Source organism: Dermacentor silvarum, chromosome 7, assembly GCF_013339745.2.
Source record: "Dermacentor silvarum isolate Dsil-2018 chromosome 7, BIME_Dsil_1.4, whole genome shotgun sequence".
In the NCBI taxonomy this organism is placed as follows: Eukaryota; Metazoa; Arthropoda; class Arachnida; order Ixodida; family Ixodidae; genus Dermacentor; species Dermacentor silvarum.
Genome location: NC_051160.1, coordinates 28,830,409 through 28,853,932, shown reverse-complemented (window position 1 = coordinate 28,853,932; position 23,524 = coordinate 28,830,409). Strand labels below are relative to the sequence as shown.

The following is a 23,524-nucleotide window of genomic DNA, read 5'->3' as shown; positions in this document are numbered from 1 at the left end:
ATGCCATAAAGCCGTCTAAAAAATTTTCTTCAGAAACGTTAGGAGTTTGAAACACCGCGCTCAGGGCCTCTGAGATTTGTAGTACTACGTTGTACACCGCAACTACCAGAGGTCCCCGCTGCTGTTTTCTCACTTTTGTTGACGTGTAATAGATGGCGCAACCCGTTGGAACAGGTGGCGTCACCTTTACGCCGCCACGAGAAGCACTCATCCCACCGCGCTCGTGGTTGAAAATGGCGATCATGACAGCGCCGTCGGTGTTTCTCGTCGTGGTGCTTCTAGCATCAAGCACCCACGTCAGCGTGGTCGGCGAACTTGTCGAACTTAACGAGAACTCGTGGAGTCAGCTTCTCGAAGGGGAATGGATGGTCGAATTGTGAGTGAGCCGCAGCTTCAAACTTTTCGCCGTCGTTTTATCGCAAGAATATCTTGACGGAGGGACCCCCTGCTACGGGGCGGGGTTTTTGCAACGCTAATTGTGTATCTTCGTCAAAAAACTGCGCGTTATCAGCGACGCTTTGATCCACTCACATACGCGAACATCCTGCCCCGACCTCTCTTACGTCGCCGTAGGCCTTCATTTTGCTTGCATCGTCATTTGCGTGTCGTTTCAAAAGCGCCGATGGTGCGCCTCGTCGGCGAACTTGGCAAGATTTGTCCTACAGTTGTTCGTCGCGAAAAAATAAAGTGCTTGAATTGTTCGTTATCTTTCCAGCTTCGCGCCATGGTGCCCGGCGTGCAAGGCGCTCGGGCCTGTTTGGAACGACTTCTCGAAGTGGAGCAAAGACCTGGGCGTCAAAGTCGCCCACGTTGACGTCACCACGAACCCAGGTGACTAGAGAGATGATGAACTAAACGTGCGGGCAACGGCTCGATTGCCGTCAGGATCATATTGCCCTTTCGATGCCGTTTTGCGGCGCTCAGCTGACGCGAAGGAAATCTTTCTCCAATTCCAGGTCTGAGCGGGAGATTCATGGTGACAGCGCTGCCGACAATCTATCAGTGAGTCAGAGTAGTTTTGTTCAATCAAACTTTTGCAACGCAGAAGAGGATTGCGGCCTACCTCGTGTCTTCGTCCTTACGAATTTACATAATACTTTTGCAGCCTGTTGCAAAGAGCCTGGCAGAGCTTGTTTCATAATTCAGCTGTACATTCAAAATAAGATTTGCTGTACAGCCCCCGTCATTTCTATCTAGAGTGATGGAAAACTGTGCTGCTGAGCGAATAATAATGTATTCGAGGGCATATTTAGTGTTTGAGCGATAGTGGCTGAGCTCGGGAAAGTCCGCGTGAACTTGCAGACTACGCTTTCTTTGGTACATCATCTTGAACCTAGAGATTGCTGTGTGATTGCACTTTCTTTTCTACACAGCACAAGGCTACAACACTCTAGACAGCCTGTGATGGAGGTTGTACAATGCTTACTGCACTGTGACACACACATACATCTCGCACTTGTAGAACCTTTTCATAATTGCAAAGCTAGCCTGCGAGGCTGTTGCCCAACTAATGGCACCACAGTCACTTTTGCAACTAGCATCTACGAGCACAGTTTGCGTGTATCATGACATGTAAAATGTACACGTGCCTCCCGTGATGAGACCGTGCAAACAGGAGACAAGTCGCAGCAATTGCAACTTGCACTTCATGTTCATTTGAACTATGACTGGTGCCGCCATTAGCTGGGCAAATAGGGCAACTGTGCATTGCAGAACAGCGCATTTGCAAATTAGGAGAACGGTCTATTGTGACTCACTTTGCACGTGTTTGTCTAATTTTTCATGTAGTGTCAAGGACGGCGAGTTCAGGCAGTACCGCGGCACCAGGGACAAGGAGTCATTCATCAACTTCATCGAAGAGAAAAAATGGCAAAGCATAGAGCCAGTCTCTACCTGGAAGAGTCCCCAGTCCATACAGTGAGTCCTTTGTGTTCTGGCACTTCGCGCAAGTGTTTGTGAACCGATTGTTTGAACCTCCGTGGATGCCATGCATTGTACTAGACACAGGCCGCCCATCTGTCTTAGCGTAGTTGTAGACTCTTTAAGCAAGGTTGCTGGCAATGAAAAGCATTCATTCTGTGCCTATGGTGACTTCTAAATTTTGAATTTGCCGAAGCAAGTCGTGTGTATTCGCACTTGTTCGCAATTGTGTGTATTCGTGTGTATTCGCAATTGTTTGAAATTTGACAGATGCAATGTTCTGTGTGTGACATTGGCCAGACAAATGCCCTCATTCAGCAAGCAGACACCTTGAAGTAAAGATGCCGGCAGTGAATGCCTATGAACACTTCTGCATTTTGAATTTGTCGAAGCAAGTCGTGCTCATTTACACTTCAAGTGTTCGTGAACCATTTCTTTAAACCTCCACAGATGCAATTTTTTGTTCTAGACACAAGCTAGACGGACATGATTCAAAAGTATTCATTCTGTGTTGAATGTGTCGAAGCAAGTCGTGCACATTCACACTTCTCTGGAACACAACCGCGTCATTTTGACTGCTCTGTCAACTTCTATGGGACACTGAACTTGAAAGAAAGGGTACTTTGACTGGCATGTATTGCCATGTGGAATGTTCCACTGTTCCTGATTTTTATCTCAGCGATGTCCACCGAGTCTTAACATCTCGCCAAAGTTACCAGTCGGGATAGTGCCCTGTTGACCCGCTGCTGGTTTCTTTCTTACAATGAATACATTCCCAAACACATTTTTTGAAAAGGAGGTATTAATAATGTAGATATAATGAGCACAGTGTCTATTTTACCCATTCAACACAAATTTTCCTCTTAGCTGAGCTGGTGCCAGTAGCAATGCTCTGCCTATTGCTCCTTTTTTTTTTTTTTTCTTCGTTCTGCTGGTGTACTTATGTTAACACCTCAAGAATGGCGTCTCGGAGGTGCCAGAGACTGACAAATGACCGTTGACAGGACGGGCAGGACATGTTGACTACCGTCACTTCCCCATTTCTCAGAAGGTTAGAAGGGTTGTACATACATGTGCGAGATTTCGCAGGGGCGTAACTCATGAAATGAACAAATTGCCCAATGGTTGGCGTCTGCGAGCTGTTGCACAGATCTATGACATCGTATGCGGGACCTAATATTAGAGGGCCTTGAAAGCCCCAGGAGAGAGCAGGTGATTTATGCTATGCGAGATTATTGGCTCCCTGCTGGATGCAATGAAATAATAATTGCGCACATGCACATGCGACCACAGAAATTGAGTTCCTGACTATGTTGCTGCACTTCAATTTCCCTCATTTATACATAAAGGGTGTGCATAATGCTGGGTGGCCTTGTTCTCTTGTCCAGCTTTGCACCACTCAGTATGGCATATCCAACTGGTTGTTTCACGGTGCTCTGTCAGTGCCACCAAAGTCTGGTTAAGACAGCAATTGAGCTTTACAGTGTGCACAAGCGGGTTTAATCAGCGATAATTGACTACAATAAACCACTATTAGATTTGCTTGTTCTCGTAATGCAGCTTTAAAGGGCCCCTCACCAGGCCCTATCAGAGGTTTTGGTTATACACTGGAAGTTGCAGGACTACAAGAATTTTTCAAATTGGTTTGCTATTGAAGGTAAATGTCATGGCGTTATGCTGCTAGGAGGCAACTTCACTGTCAACGTAGACTCTCTCCCTTTGACTCGAAAAGCGTTTGCAAGTCACATTCTTTCCCTGCCTTCTCACATAGCAAAGTCATGGAGCTTTGTCACATTTACCTCATGAACCCTATCTCCTTTTTTTCCCCTTCTTAATCCTTTAGCACTGCACAGCGCACTTCCATGGTGGCTCTTGTGCATTCTGTGTTCGATGGCTTACCAAAGCCACATGCAATAGCCTGTGAAAATGCTTGCAGTACATCTCACGTAGAGGCGTTTATTCGTGTGACCTTGAATCTCCGGCTGTTAAATGATGTTGTTTTGAGAAAAGTGTGCCGGCTTTTGTTTGAAATTTGTGCCGTTTTCACGTCGTGCAGTGGTTTCATATATTGCGGACACAATCGTCAGCGCATGATCTCTGCGTCAAGCTTGTCCTTGCAGTGCCCAAACATAATGAGAGTGGTAAGCTGACCTTACCATATATCATAGCACTGTCAGGAAGCTCTGAAACGATCGGTCAATATGCCATTGATGTAAGCACACGACAGGTAAACTTGTGATTAAGGTGGCAAAAATAGTGGGCACATTTTTATCCGACTACATCTAACCTCTTTGCATTCTTTCTTTCCTGCAGGATGTCCATGGTGTCACAGTTCTTCAAGTTGTCCATGAGTTTGAGGGTATGTATTGGGCGTGCAACCTGGTTCACCGTGTTTTATAGCATCAAAGCAGCCCCTCGGCTTTCGGGGCACAAGAGCCGAAAAATTAAACCGTGTAGCAATTTACTCACCACCATTTTACTGTTACAGCAGTTAAAACAAGGCTTTAGCTTGGGGCCAACGTTTTCGTAATAAAATGCATCTACAGTGCAGAAGTGCTTTTATTATGCAACTGCTCACCTGGATTTGGATTTAAAAAAGAGGCGAATTCTACTGACTGCAGGAAACCGAATCTTTATTGGGGCATGTTTTTCAAAGACTTGCTAAAAATTGGCAAGCTTAAAAATCGGTTGGAAGCACAAGATTTTGAAATCTAACTCTGCACCAAAAACACATATCGCACTTGTGCATAATGCATCTGTTGGAACACCAGAAGCGGACAAATGTGATAAGAGTTCTGAAAGCACGTGAGATCGTTAAGTATGTTTGAGGGGTTTTCAAAAGCTGTACTCTCAGATTAGTGGTATATTTCAGGGCTATGCATAACTCATCTACTTTGTCTGCTTTGGATGTATCAGTGAGTGCAGTCTATAGCATTCTGGCATTGTTTGGGTGAAGAGGTCTTGCTCCGGTCTTCGTGGGTCGTGAAATAGGAGACTGCTTAGATTTGAGAAAATACGGCATCTCCATTTCTTGCATCCTGCTCATTGTTCTGTCTGCCAACGAGGAAGTGAAATATCCGATAACGTATGCTGGCGGAATAGCATTTGCATAATTTTCGTTAGGCACTTAACGACTTAAGGAAGTTGCATGGCTAGAGCTCTGAAATATACTTCTTGCTAGTTGCTTAATTTCCACCTCTACTACCACATCTTTCAGTCTAAAGCTGGTGCTCTCCATGTGTAGTCCATGGCTTTCTGCCACAAGTGTGGCACGAGCCACAGTGGTTGCATTTCGATTAGAGCAGAATGCAAAAACTTTTCACTGTCACTTTATTTCCTTGAAGACCCCTCTAAGGGGTATTACATAAGGGGTGGGTTCAAAAAATATTGAACATTTGTTCCAATAAGCATCGCGAGGCAATTGCTTCCAGGAAGGAGGATAAGCTGGTCATGGCAGTGATATCGTGTGCAAGGTCGTTCCAGTCTTTGGCTGTTCGAAGAAAAAAGAAGATGCAAAAGTGACCGTATGCACGGGCTACGTGTAAGGAATGATATTCGTGGTGGGATATGCGTAACGTTCATGTACTTAGCTCTAAGTTCACGTTAAAGCACCCTAGCTAATCCGGAGCCCTTAACTCTCTGGCATCTCTCGTAGCCTTAGTGTTGCCTCGGGAAATCGAACCCAAGAAATAGAATAATCAATTGATCCCAAGTACCACATCTATGGGCAGGCATCCATATGTATAGTTCATGACATAGTTTCATGCATTCTCATCAGAGGTCACGTGGGAGATGTTCATGGAGCTCGCATGTTGGGGGTGTCTGTTATGTCTTTACATCAAGCGGTTTAGCAAGTAGCAGTATAGCAGATCACCGAGTGAGTGTCAAAGTGTCGCAATGTCCTGCCCCCACGTGACCACCTTCAGCATCTCGATACATACACCCAGATGCGGCGGCTGCATTTCGATGGAGGCGAAATGCAAGAACGCACATGGGCTTCAATGTAGTGCACTTTAAAGAACCCCAGGTGGTCAAAATTAATCCAGAGCCCTCCACTACGGCGTCCCTCATAATCTGAACTGGTTTTGGCACGTAAAACCCCAGAAAGAAGATGATATATACACCTTTTTGGGGGGAAAAACGGAACTGGTTTGTGGAACAGCTATTTTAGTAAATTTTTAGGGTGCTCTGGGGCTCGCCAGAGGTGGTAAAACAATGCTAAAACAAAAAAGAAAAACTAAAAAAATGTCATGTCATTACTTTTTTTAAAAAGTATACTTGGCTCTCACGCTTGGCCTCCTTGAAGAAATATATCATGCATAGTCCGCAGTTGGAGATGCAGTCGAACCCACTGATAACGATACGGGTTTTAACAATATTGTAAGTGCATGGCAGTCTGTGGACTACAGACACTGCGTTGCTTTACCATGTGCTGTATTTGGTTGTCTTAGACGCTGCAGTGTCAAATTTTAGTGTGCTTTTTCTCGTGTAGGCCCTGCACACAACGTTGGTTGACTACTACGGCATCCCATACTGGGGCTCATACATACTCTTTGCCCTGGGAACAATCGTCATCGGTGCTGTCTTGGGTCTGGTAAGAGACCTCATTTCTTTGCGGCACAAATGCCATTCAACGTTAGTAGGGAAAGATATCCAAGCTATAATGGGTGACAACCTAAAATTTCTGCGCAAGCTCCATCCACGAAACCATGCTACGCCTGCCAGCCCTGTCTGTCTCCATGCTACAAATCATAAGACAGCTTTAGAATAGCGCTTCCAAGCAGGCGTAGGCACATTACGTATGTAACGAAACGGTGTTTTCCTCACTGTGCATGATCTGCACGCTGCTGGCTTTCTGTGGCGTACGTATGTCATGGTAACGTGCATTATTTGGCAAGTTTAACCCACGAAATGTTTATGTGCGCTACTGAGTAACATTAGACATGGTGGCACACATGGCTCCTGTGCCAGTTGTCTCGATGGCTGGGCTCTTGCAATTGTTGAGTGTCAATAAATGGTGAAATAAGCTTTCGCCTCCTCTGAATTAGCCTGCATCAAGCGAGGGGCCCATTATTTAGTAACAACAGTATGAAGTCAAGAAAAGTGTAGGAGGAAGTAACTATTTTTTTTTTTTTTTCGGTCGTAGTGTACAAGATAATTATGAGTGCTCCAATTATCTGTGAGACTTCGAATAGAATCGAAGGGAAAGAATGCCTGCAATACACAGCCCTAGTTTGTTTGAGGCTCACAGACACTTGCAGGCGCTAGCATAAGCTGTGTAGTCTTTGTGTATCTCAAGCCGTTGACTAAGTGGAGTGTGTCAGAGTAACCTTTTAAACTAACTTGTATAGTTATTTCTGGCCCTATGGATGCGCTGGTGACCGCTCTGTTTTCTACAGTATTACACAATGAAACAAACAAAAAGAAAATGTTACCCGACTATCCTCACTGCAACAAATATCTGCCTTCAAGCTCACAATAATGTCTGCTCGGTCGATTGCGTACCAATCTTAAGCTCGACCGGCTCTCGCCAAGCCGATGCCGGGAAATTAAACTTCACGCATCATGTGGAATCTTTGCGCAGCATTTAATTGGAATATTTCAAGAAAGCTTTGTGTAATGTAGATTCAAAGTGTGTTGCATCTGCCTTTTTTCTTTATTGTTCGCAGTTGATTGTGTGCATCATAGACACAGTATTCCCAGCAAAAGTGCCCACATACAAACCTGCGAAGAAGTCCGAGTCTGACAATGAAGAGGAAGAGTACGGAAGCGAGTCTGAAGCCGACAACAAGTCTGTGAGTGAAAGCTTGGCATTTATATTCATTGTTGCGCTTGTCATTGTTCGAATTGCTGAATGCATTGTTGCACATTAGGCCTAAATACTGATACCTTTCTTTGGACTGCTTCTCCATACGTGAGCCAACCTAACCTTCCTAAACCAAACTTCACCCTGCAAGGTATCGATGGATGAATCAAGTATATTCTGAAAGCCTCTTTGTAGAGATGTCTTCATTTTTGAAACTGAAAAATGTAACGTGGGATGAACGGAAAAAGAAATGTTACCTTTATTCAAGGAATCACAATTCGGAAACTAGTTCTCTTCACTCATCACTGTCGTCTGAAGAGGAGATGGAGCTTTTCTTGGGCGGTATTCTCGGGCGATCACCTTAGTAGATAGCTTCACTTTCACGAAATTTCCCACGACTCTGCACTGAAAGCATCCCCGACAAGTGTTTCTGATGTTGTCCTAAGCTCGCTATCAGCATCATGAGAGCTGTCAGCCGTATACTTTGAGGGGTTCCGTGCCTGGATGAGCCGACTCTCGCTAAAGCTAAACTATCGCCAAAAGTGATCGCCCGAGAATCAAGCCATCTTCCGTGCCGTAGAGCTTGTTTGAGATTTAAGTACTTCTTAAAAGACTGCACAGCAATTTCATTCAGGGTCAGTACCAGGTCACTTCAAGTTCCACAGAGCCTTTCCGACTGGCCTCGCATTTAAAAAGGGCCTGCCGCTGGTCTTGCCATCCGCAATACGTCGACGTTGAAACACCAAGCCGCGGCAGACTTTCCCAGCTCCTCGGCCATCAAAATTGCTAGTCTAAGCGGCCGTCATACTGAATGCGCTTCGTTGCCATAACATCATGAATTAACGGAGTCAAACCACAAAAAGCCGTAGGGTATTGCAGCATCGTAACCATCCGCAAGCACAGCGAAAGCAGCGTCGATTCCACCCAAAAACAAGTTCCGATTTCTATAGACTATGGATTGGATCGAAACATAAAGTTAGTTTGCCAACGTAACATTAGAAATCGCTTGATTTCGGTAGAATATTTGTTTTAAAATGGTCAATTTTGCCGTTATTCGAATGCAACGCGAAGGTCGAGTTCAAGCAACAAAAATATTGAAAAAAATTCGCGCGGCAATCGAATAAATACAGTATTCTTAAATAATTTAATCTACCTTCGTTGGGACAATCCAGGTTTGTGCCGCGGGCCTATTCAGGCAGTCTGTACCTGTTTTTTGGGCAAGACTGAGCGTCACTGCCTAGATTCATAGTTTTTCGATTATACGACGCCTGGATTATACGACAGTTTCCCGTGGTCCCCTCAAAGTCGTATAATCGTGGTTCCACTGTACTTATACAGTCCCGCATCTTACGTGAGTTAGATTCCGCTCAGCATCGGCGAAGGGATCTTTTTTCGTCATTGTAGAACGGCACATTCCAAGTGGCACATACCTCGTTACCCAATTTGGCGTCAAATACGTTATTGAATAGTGGCAGAAACGCGCTGGCACCTACTGAGTGACAAAAGTTGTCATCAAAGAGGTTCATTAAAAACCGGACTCAGTGGCACATACCCAGTACTTTAAATCGGCGTCAACCAGTTCATGCGAACAGCGGTGCCTACCCAGTCCCGCGTCTACAGTGACCCATGTCGACGTGAAAGGGTTTCCTCGAAGTCCTACACATAACCGCATATTCAGTGAACCAGGTTGGTTTGATGGTTGGTTTTGAACAGTGTTGCCTCAGCACAGCAGCCCAATGCGCTAACCATTCGACCACAGACTAACCAGCGACCCGGGTAGGTGGGAAAATGCTCAGATAGACGTATACATACAAGCTTAGATAGATGGCCCCCAAAAGGTGCATCAAGTATTTAAAGAATGCTAACGCATTAAAAGGCAATCTTGCGGGCCAGTTAGCATCTTACTGTACGTTCGAGATTAAATTAAGCAGTCTTGCGGGCCAGTTAGCATTTCACTGTACGTTCGCGATTAAATCAAGAATGGGTGTCTGCGGCAGTAGCAAAGCAAGGAGAGTGAAATTTTCTTTTAGTTCGAATGCAGCCTGAAGGCACCCGCTATTATATAAAGTTATCTTGCAGCGAAAAGTATCCAGATTTAGTTCAATAAGAACACACAGCTGCAGCATCCATAAATAGTATCGAATTACAGCAACTGCCCGGTGCCATGTCTAAACGAAAAGTTCGGGGTAGCTTGCGCTACTGGCGCAAGGCTAGAGACACAGCGGAGCGGATCGGTTCCTAGCTGGTCCTGGCTATACGAACTGATGCTAAGTTATACTAGGTGTATAAGCATTTCCTCGTGGTCCGTGGCATCGGGGAACGCCTCGCGAAGCACTTGCAGTCCGAGCACACGTAGGGGAAGTGGGTCGAAAGCTATGCACAGTGCATTGGCGGCGTGCAGCAGACGACGCGCCGGGATGACGTCACGCCGCATGCGCAGTAGTGTGCAGCTGGTGGGAGCTCAGCCGAGTCGCCGCCAGGAGGTTTCTTGGAATGTGTTCTTGGGCTAGTTTGTTCGACATAGTGCTGTTTTCCAGCGCAGAGACAACAGACAAGTCACACTGCCTTGTTATGCCATCGTACTCTCTTGTCTGTTCTGTTGTCTCATCTTTGCACTGGAAAATGGCACTATGATTTTGAAGCTTTTAAACTTCGTGATGCGTTCCTTGCATGTCAAAGAATTGCACTTGGCAAGTGTGGAGGTCAGGAAACATTAAATTTTATATTTTGATGCTAAATTTCTCTAGCCAGACTTGCATCATCGACATTACCGTGATGTTACGAGTCATGACACAGAGAAAAGTTTGTGCCAATGTCGCATGCATTTCTTGTGGTTGTGCTTGCATGTGGTAGCCACAGCGATCAAGCCGAAAATTTGTCAGTAGTACCTCTTAAAAGAGTAATGCTGTCAGTATTACTTTAATAAAGTAGTGCCAAAACATTCCGACTTTCTTTTTTCATTTTCATGAAATGAAAATTTCCTGGAAAGAAAGTTAGAAGGGAACTCCAGAAAAAAAAGATACTAGAAACCGTCAGAACGTCGAAAATAATTTGCTATAATAGAGATGTTTAGCTTCTCCAGCATTCCAGTAAACGCAGGCAGACTGGGCGTTTTACGAGATGGCCGAGAGGTGTAAACGTTAAGCGATTGACAGGTGGTGTCACCTAGGGGGCAGAGCTGAACCAGACAAAAACAGCGCTAACACTGCATCAACCAAGTGTATTTTACTTCACTGCTGGTATCAGGACAGCGTATCAGGACACAATTACGCCTTTACGAAAATTTAGACCATCAGCGAAAAAAAATTCACTTGGTTACTTCAATCTTAGTCTTGTCTGGTTCAGCTCTGAATCCACCAGGTGGCTGGCATTGCTCTGGCCACTCACGTTTACGCCTACGCCCTGCCGGTAAAACGCCCAGTTGGCCTGCGTTAACCGGACAAGCTAAAATTCTCGAAATAGCTTTCCTGTGAAGCAGTTACAGTTTGGTTTGCCGGTAGATGTTATGTGGCGTGATGTCATGACGCAGAACTTGGTCATTACATTGAAGCAGGAAATTGTGTAATTTTGGCGTTCACTTCGGCTTTGCATTCACTTCGGCTTGATCAGTTGCCAGTTATGCTGCTACTAGTTGCATGGCTCGAAGTAGCAGCATGCCAGACGATCGAGTGACCTGGAACACGTGCCAAAACACTGCTATGTTCTCCAATGGGGACAACCAACCTTTGCATCATGATGTCAGGACACATAACACCTACCGGGAAACGAAAAACGAAACTGGTTCGTAGAAAAGCTATTACAGTAAATTATTTAGGACGTTCTGAGGCTTGCCAGTATATTTTTTTTTCTGGGCTTTTCAGTTCAAGCAATTTCATTTAACGTAAAATGAAAAGAGAACTTGAAAATGCTGTCAGTACTGCTTTAAAATCGGAATGCAAGTGCTGTCACTTGGGTGCAATATTTTAACGTCGTTGCATCAAACGCGTGGCATCGCAGGACGACGACGTGATCCTGGACGACACGCTCGAGGATAAGGGCGACGGTGAGGCGGCACAGCTCAGGAGGCGCAATCCCGAAGCGGTAGAGTGAGCATTTTGCCCACCATGCTCCGAGGCGCTCAGATTTTTCGACGAGCGATGACCACCGAATAATTACCTCGGCGGAAGATGCGGGGAAATTCTGTTGTCACGACGAGGTCTTTGGCACAAGTTTTGTCTCGGGGAGGGGCCTCCTACATTGTAAAGCATCTAGAGTTCCATGTCGAACACTAGTGGCTGATTCAAGAACCAAGTTTGTTTTTTGTTCTTTTTTAACTTGTTATGCGTGTGTGTGAAAATTTGCACCTCGGGAGGAGAAACCACTTACGATGGTGGGGCTCCATTGTTGGTCAAGTCACTTTTTTTTGGGACGCGGTTAAATGTAGTTAGTGGTGAGGCGAGGGTCAGTGAACGAGGGTTTTGTGAAAGGGGGGCTTAAGTGACGATGTGTAAAACTGTTTCAGCTGCACTCTGTCTTTTTTTCGATCCTCTCTTGCTGTGGAAGCCAAAGGAATGTGTGGTCGCTTCGTGGCTGCCAGTTTGCAGTGCGCTTTGGTTTTAGCTGAATATATTTTTTTTACTTGTTGGGCTTAAGGTTCCAATAGTACAGCTTATCCTGTGATATGCTTTGATATTCAATTCGAAAACGGGAGTTGGCTTGGAAAATTGCCCAGATAAGCACCGATGAGAATTGTCCAAAGGAAACAGTGTGGGTGTATGTGTGTGCGTGTGTGCGCAGGCTGTGTTATAAAAGTCTTGCTTGTCTACAGTCTTTGTCAAGTTTCAAAGCCAATACGGTGACTCCACAGACAAGACTTATCGCCATGCCAGCAACCTTTAAGTTAAGTATTGTCTGTTGCTCCAAAGCTTATGAGAGCAGGGAGTAGTGTCCCTCTCAATTTCTGGAACTTTCGAGTGACAAAAGTTCCACAGGCACCCTTGGTGCAAAGCCCAGTGATGAATATTCAGTCACACTTGTGCCGGCTTTGGAAATTTTGACAGAGGCTGCGCATCTGTGAAGCAGTCTGTTAGTCCAGACTTTCGAAATGCAAGCTTGACACTTTCTCCTTACTTAAAAAAAACAGTGGTCTCAGAGGGAGTGCCTTAAAAGAAAATTCACTTCGTGTTTTGTGTGTGCTTTGGACGCCCGTGTTTTTCAGTCTGCGTCTTTTGCTTTTTAAGTTTACTCAGTGCATCAGGGAGTGCTGTAACCATGTCATGTGGTAGGGCGAGCGACATCACATACACATGCAGCATGTTAGTGATAGGTCTCCTGTGTGTTTAGAATTACAATTTCTGATGGCAGGGGCCAATAAAGAAGCACACGCACGACAGTCAAGGTTTCTCTCGCCAGCAGACTGTTTACCTGCTGTCGTGCGTTGTAGACATGTTTTACAGAACGTGCGTACCTGTGAGCTGGGTTTCCGGTTGATGTGTAATGAATGTGTCGAATACAGCAGTGGCGGTGCTTGCGTTTTAACTATGCCACTCTGAAAGCTTGTCTTCTTAATAAAGCTGTTCGTCTTTCCAGGCTCAAGGTAATGTGAATGCCACGTTAGACGCACCGCACTCTTTGTTCATGCGTGCGGCGAATCGCAACGACGCGTGCACGGCACATGTACGTGATGTATGTCCCCCCGGTAGAACATAGACGGTGACACATCAAAAATGCAGCTGAAAGTGTGCCTCAAGGGTGGCTTGTACCAGTATTTTTTTCTGTTCTTATCGAAGTGTTTAGCAGTCTTAATGCACAGCCTTCTCCATTTTGTCACTTTATGGCCACAGTGTCAATATGAGATTTATAGAGCGCATTCGAAAACATCTTTTTCAGTTGTTTGGAGCACTCTTGCATAAATCTTTTTCATCTGAGCATTTAAAATAAAGCCGCTGTGGGCCACAAATGGTGCGCCACAGCAGCCAAGATGGGCATCTACATCCAGAGTGTGCAGTTAGAAGTTGCTCTCTGCTGATTTTAAGATTCTTGCTGGCAGAATGGATACCTTGAACAATTGAGCGATCAAATGGTTTTGGCACGTAAAAAACCCCAGAAAGAATAAGCTTTGTTGTAACCTACATTATCTAACCATTTCTGGTTTCAACATAGCAGTCGAAATACTTTATGAAATAAAGCGTGGCCATCCAAATTTCGGATTTACTATGTTGTATCCAATAACTTATATTTGGGTTCATTATATCGATGTCCAACTGAAATTTCTCAAGTCTGAGGAATGGAGAACGTACAAATCAGCCGCTAGGTTTTTTGTTTTTGTTTTTTTTTTCTTTTTCTTTCCTGGGGAGGAGCCTTTCTCGCATTGTTGACTTGTCACTGAGTATATAAGCTTGCTTATCTATTTAACATGGGCAGCTTTGATGGCATTATGTGTTCAATGCCTAAAGTCCGACTGCAGTGAAATTTTGTACGCACGAAAAGGCTAGTTTCAGATAGCATAGATATGGAGCAACCACCACGCAGAATATTATGTTTGAAATGCGGCTGGATGTGTCATGAAAAGCTCGCAAACATTTTTTATTCCGAAACTGAAGAAAAAGATTTGCGCCATTACTGCTCGCCGAAAATTATGCCAGTTCGGAACATTAGAGAACCTGCGCGCGGCGCCCACGCATAATCTTCGAGATCGGATAGTGCCCGTGGCCAGTCGAAGATCACGGAGGCCATGCTCTGGTCCACATGTCGTCTGCTTTGGTGCTATTTAACGGCTGTTAATCGGGAAAGTATACGGACCCCGCAGGTTTGTCAAGACAGCTTTAACAGCATATACTTATTGATTTATAAGCACTTTAGTTCGAGCAAAATTTCATTGCAGTTACTCTTTAAGCTTGGTGATGTGACACGGGTGTTAGAGATGAGCACTTTGCTGAATTTTTGTGTGCTATGGCTGCTTGGGCATTCCAGTCAAGATGGCAGCAGCAGAGGTAACAGTCATAGATCTCTCTTTGCGAGAGGCAGCTAATGGATTTCTCATAAACGCTTGGAGACACTGAAAAGCATCACCACGTGTGTGTTGGAGACATCTGCCCAGCTGTAAGATACTACTGCCGTTTCTCTCCTTTTGTTTTTCGCACTTCAAATTTCAGGTATATAATGTGTTTGTCTGTAGCTTATTTATTTGCCGCGCTCATTGTCCGCTTTCTTTTTTTACTCTTTCTCAAAAATGCATTTCTTTGTCGCTTTTTTTGAGACAGCCTCTCTTGCGTGGAATAAAGTGTGGTTTCTACTTTTATAACCTGCGATGTCTTCCTCGGTTAGCGTTAACCTACCTTGCTGGAATGAAATATGGATGGGAGAAAAAAACCTCCAGCTACTCATTCTTCACTCGAGTGACTGTATGACTTCTCCTGCCTTATTGTAATTTGCAATCTACTACTGCTGTCTACATCACCTATGGTCAACCGAAACAACACTTTGGCAGCTTTTTTATTTGTTGCTCCTAAACAATACACATACAATACTGCAGTTGAACTTCGTCAAATTTGATATTTGCTAAAAGCATACGTATGCATTACACGCTGATATTGGCAAGAAATGTTCGATTTACTTGTTATATCCGATAATCCCTTCCGTTTGTTAAACCTCATTATAAAGAAGTCACATCTGACAAAAAAATACCGTGGTACCTAATATTTGCTCTAAGCATACGTGCTGAGATGGGCAAGGAAAAAAAGAAATTCCCAATCGCATCTATGCGAAAGAAATGCAAGCGTGATGCCTCCAATGTAGCCCGTCGCTAAGGGTCTTCTGCCGATTTTGACAGCCCGTTGACAGCTTGTGCCAATATGTGGCAAGGGAACAATAAATTGCATGCGCTTTACCCCCTCACTACTTAGACAACAGTGAACTAGAATATATGGGTAGTGCATCATCAAAGGTGCGCCAAGTCTTATCATGCTCGTTGCGCGAAGTGGTGCTCGCAGCGGCGGCATTGTCGTTGCTCGCTATTGAATGCGTCTAGCAAACCACAGCTCTAGCCACAGCCGGTCTAGAGCACATGTCTGTTCAAACGCCAGACGCATGCTCAAGACCAGCAGTGCTTCACCGCAGTGCATCTTCAATGGTCGGCAACTGCAGTGCAGCCAACGCTGCTGCCGACACGAAACAACAGAGAGGCGGGATCAACCGTGCGATCAGTGTATTCACACAAGATTGCCACTATGGCATGTCGGCTTCGGTCCAACCAAGCCAAGACACGGGCCAAAATGTGCATGCGCTTTCAGAATGCGCCAATTTATCGTGAGGGAAAGAAAGTTATTCTTCCAGTTTTTCTTCCAAGTTGCACTTTACCCATTTACGGTTATGAAGGTAGCCGCCAGTGGAAGCCAACTCCGCTACTACGACTGTCAGTCTATCCGTGCGTGTGATTTCGTGTGCGATTGCCGATGAGGTCTACTAGTACAAACACATCGATCAAGAGCTTTTCCCGCTATGGCTTGTCACCTCTGCCACCCTTTGGCAAATTTTCGGCGAAGCCATACTGCCTAAGCCACTCGGACTAACCAGGGCCACTTGCACGGCAGTCGGCAGCCATAGTTGTGGTTTGGTGCTGAGTCGACGTGGAGGTAACTTTGTAGACAGCCGCCATGTTTGCAGCATCGCATGCACAGATCATGTCCACGAAATTGAGCGGAACAGTGTGCAACGTTCGAAATTTCGACCTGCCGTTATGCACTGGCTCTGGGGACAGGTGGCGGCAGCGGCAAAAACAGACGGCCAAGCCCCCAATATACCTCCTGCCCCCTCAATCGCCCCTCTCCTTCAACTATGGTAGTGCCCAGTGATGGTGTGCCCTTGTGCTCCTCCAGCGAAAAAGGAGAACAGTGTCCTGCCCTTCCCCCAAAGAAATAATGTGGCAACACCCCTAGGTGGCGGTATCAGTTCGAATAAGCGTGCAGGTACAAAAAATCGGGTGTTTTAAAAATCGGTAGGCACAGATGCTGCAATTCTGTCGATTTTTTGTAGATAGAGCTTAAACGCCACCATATTTACTGTTTACATAGAAGTGTTAACTAGGTTAGAATAGCTGTGCAAAGTTTCACTTAGAACTGTGACAACCTCGACAGTTGCATATCTCGTCCACTTTGAATGCTCCAATGAATGCAGTTTACAGAGCTACGACACTTGTATTCTTTGCGAAATTATCAATTCGACTGCAATTTTTCTAATATATTTCTTTTTCTGTCAGTTCAAGGAAAAACTCCGGGGGCACCAATAAGAAATGTATTGACCCTGAACTAATTCGTCGTAACACTTCAGTAGTGTTAATCTTGGCTTTGACGTAACAGAGCGAGGTTACCACTGCAATAAAGCTTAGTTGCTTTGTTAAGCGACCTTTGAAGTTTCGTACTAACGCTCCGAAACAACCAGTTGAACGTACCATAAGTACCGCTCACGTGAGAGTATACCAACCTATGGTCTTGTCACCTGTGGATATAGTTTATTTACATGTCCAAGTTACTGAAGTAGCTTGCATTTGAAGGACCCCATCACGTGACTGTGTCCAATATCTCTGGTTCTTCGGCATCAAAGTACTTTTCTTCCTCATCGTGTTGCCTCGTTTGGAGGGAATCGAAGTCCGCATTATTGTCAACAGACCTGAAAGGTGAGGAGGCACAGTTCAATCGTGTTGTCAAATATAGCGTCCTGCAATTTTGAACATGGTGAATAAATTGCTTAGTAGCTGCACTCGCGAACAACTTTTCTTGGCTATGAAGCGAAAGCTACAAGGGTGCAGATTCTGCTCATGACTGTATTTGTATGCAATGTAGTCTGGGCGAACTTATCACCGGTTTCGGTTTCTCTGACCTCGCACGACTTCATTAGTTTAGAGAAAGAAGGCAGAGACAGTTAACTCGGTGTGAATCAACCAATGTTTATACACATCCGATATATGTACTGAGTTCTGAACAGTGAGCAACGCTGCCTGCGACTGAACCCCGAGTGGCTGTATGACCTCTGGCGTCAGTTAGGACTTAGACACACAACCAAAGCTGGTAGAGCTGGCACAGCAGTCGGTTCGCTCGTTAGTTTGTACATGCTGATGATTGGGATTTCCGGATGGGATCACTTGGTTTCCACGGAGATTGCCACAAACAATTCTGCGTGCTTCGATAGTCTTTTGTTGCTGAATGCGGTCAACAGCCTCTCAGGGGAGTTGATTGAACGGACAGCAATAAAGTAACAGTTGCCGACTGGTGAATGCTACTTATCATTTCAAATTAAGAGCTGTAAACAAAAACTACTGTTTATTTCCCTCGTTAAGAAAACGTGAAGAAAACTGTGGGACGACTACCAGCAGCGGTGAAAGGGGTGCACTCTGGTTCCGTAGCCTTCGCTTCACAGCCAAGAAAAGTTGACCACAAGTATAGCCAATGCGGTCGTGAACATACGAGCCAAATATTATTCCTATACACACTGCGGAAAGTCTATAAGCTTTGCTCAAAATACTGCTGGCCCTTTCCGTCAACTTCCTGCAATCTCCACCGCTTTCCGGCTACATGTACACGCCTAAGTGCCTAAAAACGCAATAGCCCTTGGACAGAATTTCGTAGCAGTCATGGCTAAGCCATGCCTTTGGCAAAACAAAAAAAATGTCATCATGATAATGACAGACAATGATCACTGAGTCACCTGGCGTGTGTGAGGTAATTAGGTTCTACTATGTCTATTGCAATCGCTGATTATGTATCACTCTTAATGCAGTTACACCATCTGATGGTGCACTGTACCATGAACCAGCAGCATGGCCTTTGAGATTGTGGTGGCAACACATTGTCACCTAGCTTGTGTGAGCTAATTAGGTTGAACTGGTAATTAGGCTAAATCTATTGCAATCGCTGGTATTTATTCATCACTTAATAAGACGGTATTTTTTTTTCTTTTTTTTTCTTTTTTTTTTGGGGGGGGGGGGGGGCGTGCAGCTTGCCCTTTGGCATAGATATATAATGGGTTGTGTAAAAGTGGAGACCTTCCTTGTGTAGGAATTGCAGTACAGGCTTGGCGAACTTATTGTTTATGAGTAATAAGGCAGTTACGCCATCTAATGGCAAACAGTACGTACCACAGCACCGACACCATGGCGTTTTATATAGATTAGGCGCCACATCCCAATCTCAAAGGCAAATCATTGTCAAAGTTCAGTGCAATGATGGACAGAGCATGGCAGGCAGGCATTTCAGTGCAGAAGCCCAGAGCGAATAAAACAATGAACCACGTACCCATAATCGTAGTCTTTGTCTTTTCCAGAAAGGAAGCTCTCGTACATTGTGTTCACAAACTCATTTCTCAGAAGGCGTTTTTCGGTTGCAGAAACAGGTGCCGTGTCTTCTTCAAACTCTAGGCATGTTAAAAACAAAAAGGATTCACACAATGGTTAGTGAGCAACTTGGCGCTGCATATTTGAAAACGTTGTGACTTGCATCCTTGCAGATAATTTACATGAATTGTTTTTTAGAGGGACACTAAAGAAAAAGACTAAATCAGTTTATACTGATGAAGTATTCTTTCAGAACTCTTCAATAATTTTGTGGCAAGAGGCCGATTACAACAATGAATAGTCAACGCCAAATTAACGTTTCATGCCTAAACCCCAGAGTCGGTACGTCAGTGTGATGTCGCGGATTCCAAAGTAATTTCTGAATTTGTGCCATAATGGCTGACTAAATGTTATTGAAACTTCCTAATTCATGACATTACGGCAGGCCAGTACAGGAACTTCAAGGAGCCGGCGCCACACATCCATCGCTTTTGCCTCCCCTTTACTGGCGTATTTACTGTCTTTACTGGCACCTGACATTAATAGTGGCTTTCTACGGTATTGTAGAGGAGTAACTTTACTAACACAGCGCAAATAATTTTTTTCTCTTTAGTGTATCTTTAAATTCAGTTCATCCTCATGCTTGAAATCAAGCCAGGCTGCAGTGAAATGCAAAGTTATTTTTAATCACAGAGAAAGATCAAACGGGGTGGTGTCCCCGTGACACCCCTCCAGCGAGGACTGCCTGAGACCAGACCTGCTAACTCTAAATTTGAAAACTAACAGAGTCGAAGCGGAAAATACTAAACTCTTGTGAGAAATACTGAAATACTGTTTTATTACTCGAAGATGTTGACTGCTAATTTTTAAAATGTGCAGACTTTGTTTAGTAGGGATGCATGAACAGGCACTCTGCTTTTTAGTTCGAGCTAAAATGATCTGCGCCACAGACGAACAGAAATGTTCAGAAAGTTTATTCGCGAAATGTTCATGTAATGGCGGCGCAAATTGTAGTAGCAATTATATATGTATTCAATGGAGACTGTGGCAGTGTAGCAACTAGCTCTGATTAAAATCAGGCCCTGAAAAATTTGCCATTGACTGCATCTATACTCCTTGAAATCACTTTTTGCATAAGCAGGATGCAAATTTTGAAAAATTGTAAAATTACTGTGTCATTATGACAAAAATTTAAAAAAAGGTAAAAAGTTGGACATTTTACGATAAAATTTTTTATTGGGCAGATATTCTAAGTGCAACGGAAACCAACAGTAGCATCGAAAGGAAAGAAAGGTGAATGTAGGAATGGATTTTCGTTGGTGTCGTGGCTTGCTTGGTGCAGTAAAACAGGTCAGGAAGTGATATGCAAGCACTATTATTAAATTAAAAATATAACTGAGGTTTACCGTACCGAAACTGCACAGTGAAACGGTTTGTGAGAGACTCCTTGGCAGAGGGCTCGGGATGCATTTTTTTTACCACATGCGGTTCTTTGAAGTGCACATAAATGAAAAACCGGTGCGCACTTTTGCATTTCACCTCCCTCGAAATGTGGCCGCCACGTACCGGGAATGGAACCCGTGACCTCGCGCTCAGCAGCGCAATGGCATAGCCACTGGGCCTCCGTAACAGGTAGGTGAAAAGATATTCACTAGCCTACACTTCTGGAGTTGCAAAAACTGGCGGTGCATCTCTCCTTCAGAGATGATCGCCGACTTTAATGCTATTAGCAATGCATCTTGTGGTTGGTGGGTACCGTATAGACTTGTGTAAGGGGGCCGCACTTCTTTTTCCACAATTTTAACAAGGTGCGGCCCCTTGCATGGGACTGAACTTTTTGGTTCGGCCCTGTGTTAGCGTTGCTGCTAGACGGCTCTAGAGACTAGAAGCCACTACAAGATGGCTCTGAGTCATAGGGGAACGGCAGGGAGGTCCAACGGTAGGTTTCAAACCCGGTTCCCTGAACAAAGCAGCCCGATGCTCTACCCATTTGACTTTGGACTACCCAGTGACCCAAGTTGGCGGGAAAGAGGTTAGGCATAGACATGCAGACATGGATACATAGACACACACTGCAAACTGGGTGAAATCGGGCGAACAGCCAAGCAAACATCTCCAGCATATCATTAAAGCTTGTATATCTTTCTCTCTGTGTGAAGTTCCCCAAAGAATGCTCATCGCATTAATAAGCCAGTCTTGCCATGACCAGCGTGTGTCGTAACATGAAGTGAAACATACAGCATCGCGTGCTGCCACCATTCATTACCTTCTTCTTCAGAGTCTGAGTCACTCTCTTCAAATGTTGCCTCCTCAAGGTCCTGCTGTTGTCGTCGCAGGCTCGTCACCTCGTTCCGGTCTATGTGTTCCATGAGCAAGCCAGAGAACCTGCAGGTATGGACAAGCAAATGTTCTAAATCACCGCGTAAATCATTGTGGTGCTGTCATTCACGCAGCTCTTATGTTTGCCATCATACCAAGCAAGAACCATTAAAGAAGTCTTCAAAGTATGTTTATAGTCGATGACCCAAGCAAGGACCTGGTATCACTGGAAATATGGACAAGGAAACATTCAAAATCTTTGATTGTGCCCAGTCATCGTGGAACAAGTCACATATAGCACACGAGGCCAAATGCCTTCCTAGCAGACTGAAATACCCTTACAGTAAACAATGTTTTTAAAAGAGCATTGCATCCGCGCTTTGCATGCGGCTTGCTGAATGAACATTGCTGTCTCCAACACCATCACCTACAGAAGAATCGGCATTTGGGGCAAGTTGGTACTGGTTGAACATCATCATGGGGCAGCGTATATGACGAAGACACAAGGAAGGACTTCATAATATAGTACAAGATTCTACGTCTGGTTGGTCTTGTTCGCTGTTTGCAAATGCATTGCAAGTGACGTCGATGTCAGTGCACATGGATGCAGGTGACAGTTTTTTAAAGTATGCGTGTGTTTTGCAATAAACTTAGTTGCGAGTCAGGGCTGTCCTGGGTTTTTTTTTTTTTTTTTTTTTCTTTCCTTCCTTGTGTATTCGGCGTTTGCGCTACCCCATCAAGATGTTCACCATCACCCAACTTAACAGGCCGCCGTCCTGAGGACGTATTCTGCGACGATCACTTCGGCGATACTATCGCCTTCAGGTGACGTAGTGCTCAACCAGTCAATCAGCGCGCGCCTGACGGCGATACTATCGCCGAAAGTGATCGTCGCAGAATAGGTCCCCTGGTTGGAATGTCTCGTTTCCAGGACACCCTAGACTGCTTCGATGCCAAACATCGCGAAGTTCGAACATCAAGGCGTCTTGCAAAGAGCCACATTCATTGCAATTTTCCAGCAATCGTCCATCACGTCAGAGACCTCACTAGCTAGTACCATGCAGTGAACACTCTCGCGTGATTGCCGGTTCTAGCGTTTAAACAACAAAACATTTTCGCTCGTCCTTCTCATTCAGAAGCACTTAGCGCTCACGTTAGAGTCGAAAAGTCCATCTTGTCCAGGTCTTGTTTCTCTTTCTCCGTCATATAGCGGCCGATCATCTGCTCGAACAGCAACGGATTTCGCCGTCGCATCTCCTTGTCGCTAAAGTACTCGCCACCCGTCTTAAGTCTCTCGAGAGCCTCGTATCGCCTATTCTTCGTTTGCACGCTCAGCTCTCGGGAGCGATCTCGGCTGCGTCTTTCGATCTCCCTCACGTGAAAGTCGACCTCGTAGTCCACCCTCCTAAGCGCTTCGAAGTACGAAGCGTCTTCTCTGTACAGGAACTTGGCGTAGCGCTGCAGAAACAGCGGAACGTTGCTGTCCAATGTCTTCTCGGCGATCTCGCGCTTCTCTTCGTAACTGAGGTCCGGTTCATTACGCTGCTGGTGCTTGAAGAATCCATCCGACGCAGCGACTGTATCAAGAATTTGCCTCCGCTGCTCGGCGGCGGCGTCTGTTTCTTCGGATTCTGCGATAGCCTGTGACGCTTCGTCAACGTCGATCGTCGTATCAACGGCGTTAGTAACGTTGGTTTCCATCGGGTCACCAACTCCGTTAACTACCGTCGCGCTGTTCTTAGCATCGTCGGCGCGCTCAACGTCTTCGTAATTGCTGTCCGGTTCGAGAATTTGCCTTCGATGCTCGGCGCCGGCGTCGACGTCTGCGTCTTCGTATTCTGCGATCGCCTGCGACGATTCGTCAACGTCGATCGTCGTATCAATGGCGTTAGTAACGTTGGTTTCCATCGGGTCACCAACTCCGTTGACTACCGTTGCGCTGTTCTTAGCGTCGTCGGCGCGCTCAACGTCGCAATCCATGGCTGTAATACAACCACTTGCACTGTCCTCTAATTCGGTGCCGCAGGTTTGCAAAACGACACAATAAAGCGTGAAAATGAATTGCTTCTTGATCCACAGATCGCGCAAATCCTCCTAGCAGACATGCACGCTGCCATATTGTTTGCCTCGCTGTTGACGCTGCTCATACGACTGAAGTAGAGTGGTTCTAGTCA

At 45.2% G+C, this 23,524-nt stretch overlaps 2 protein-coding genes across 2 annotated transcripts; one reads left to right on the top strand and one right to left on the bottom strand.

Moving 5' to 3' along the window:
• The first annotated feature begins 206 nt into the window (after positions 1–206).
• LOC119457835 (thioredoxin-related transmembrane protein 1) lies at positions 207–15,008 on the top strand. The gene is made up of 8 exons (XM_037719590.2): positions 207–376; positions 716–831; positions 957–1,002; positions 1,789–1,917; positions 4,234–4,279; positions 6,413–6,514; positions 7,590–7,715; positions 11,723–15,008. Exons 1-8 carry the CDS (start codon positions 234–236, stop codon positions 11,813–11,815), a joined length of 801 nt encoding a protein of 266 aa, XP_037575518.1. The 5' UTR covers positions 207–233; the 3' UTR covers positions 11,816–15,008.
• A 2,185-nt stretch (positions 15,009–17,193) lies between these two features.
• LOC119457834 (coiled-coil domain-containing protein 97) lies at positions 17,194–23,485 on the bottom strand. Its single transcript, XM_049670475.1, has 4 exons — positions 22,504–23,485; positions 21,298–21,416; positions 18,994–19,111; positions 17,194–17,371 (listed from the first exon to the last, which is right to left on the bottom strand). The coding sequence occupies exons 1-4, from the start codon at positions 23,328–23,330 to the stop codon at positions 17,263–17,265; spliced, it is 1,173 nt and encodes a 390-aa protein (XP_049526432.1). The 5' UTR covers positions 23,331–23,485; the 3' UTR covers positions 17,194–17,262.
• Positions 23,486–23,524: the final 39 nt, after the last annotated feature.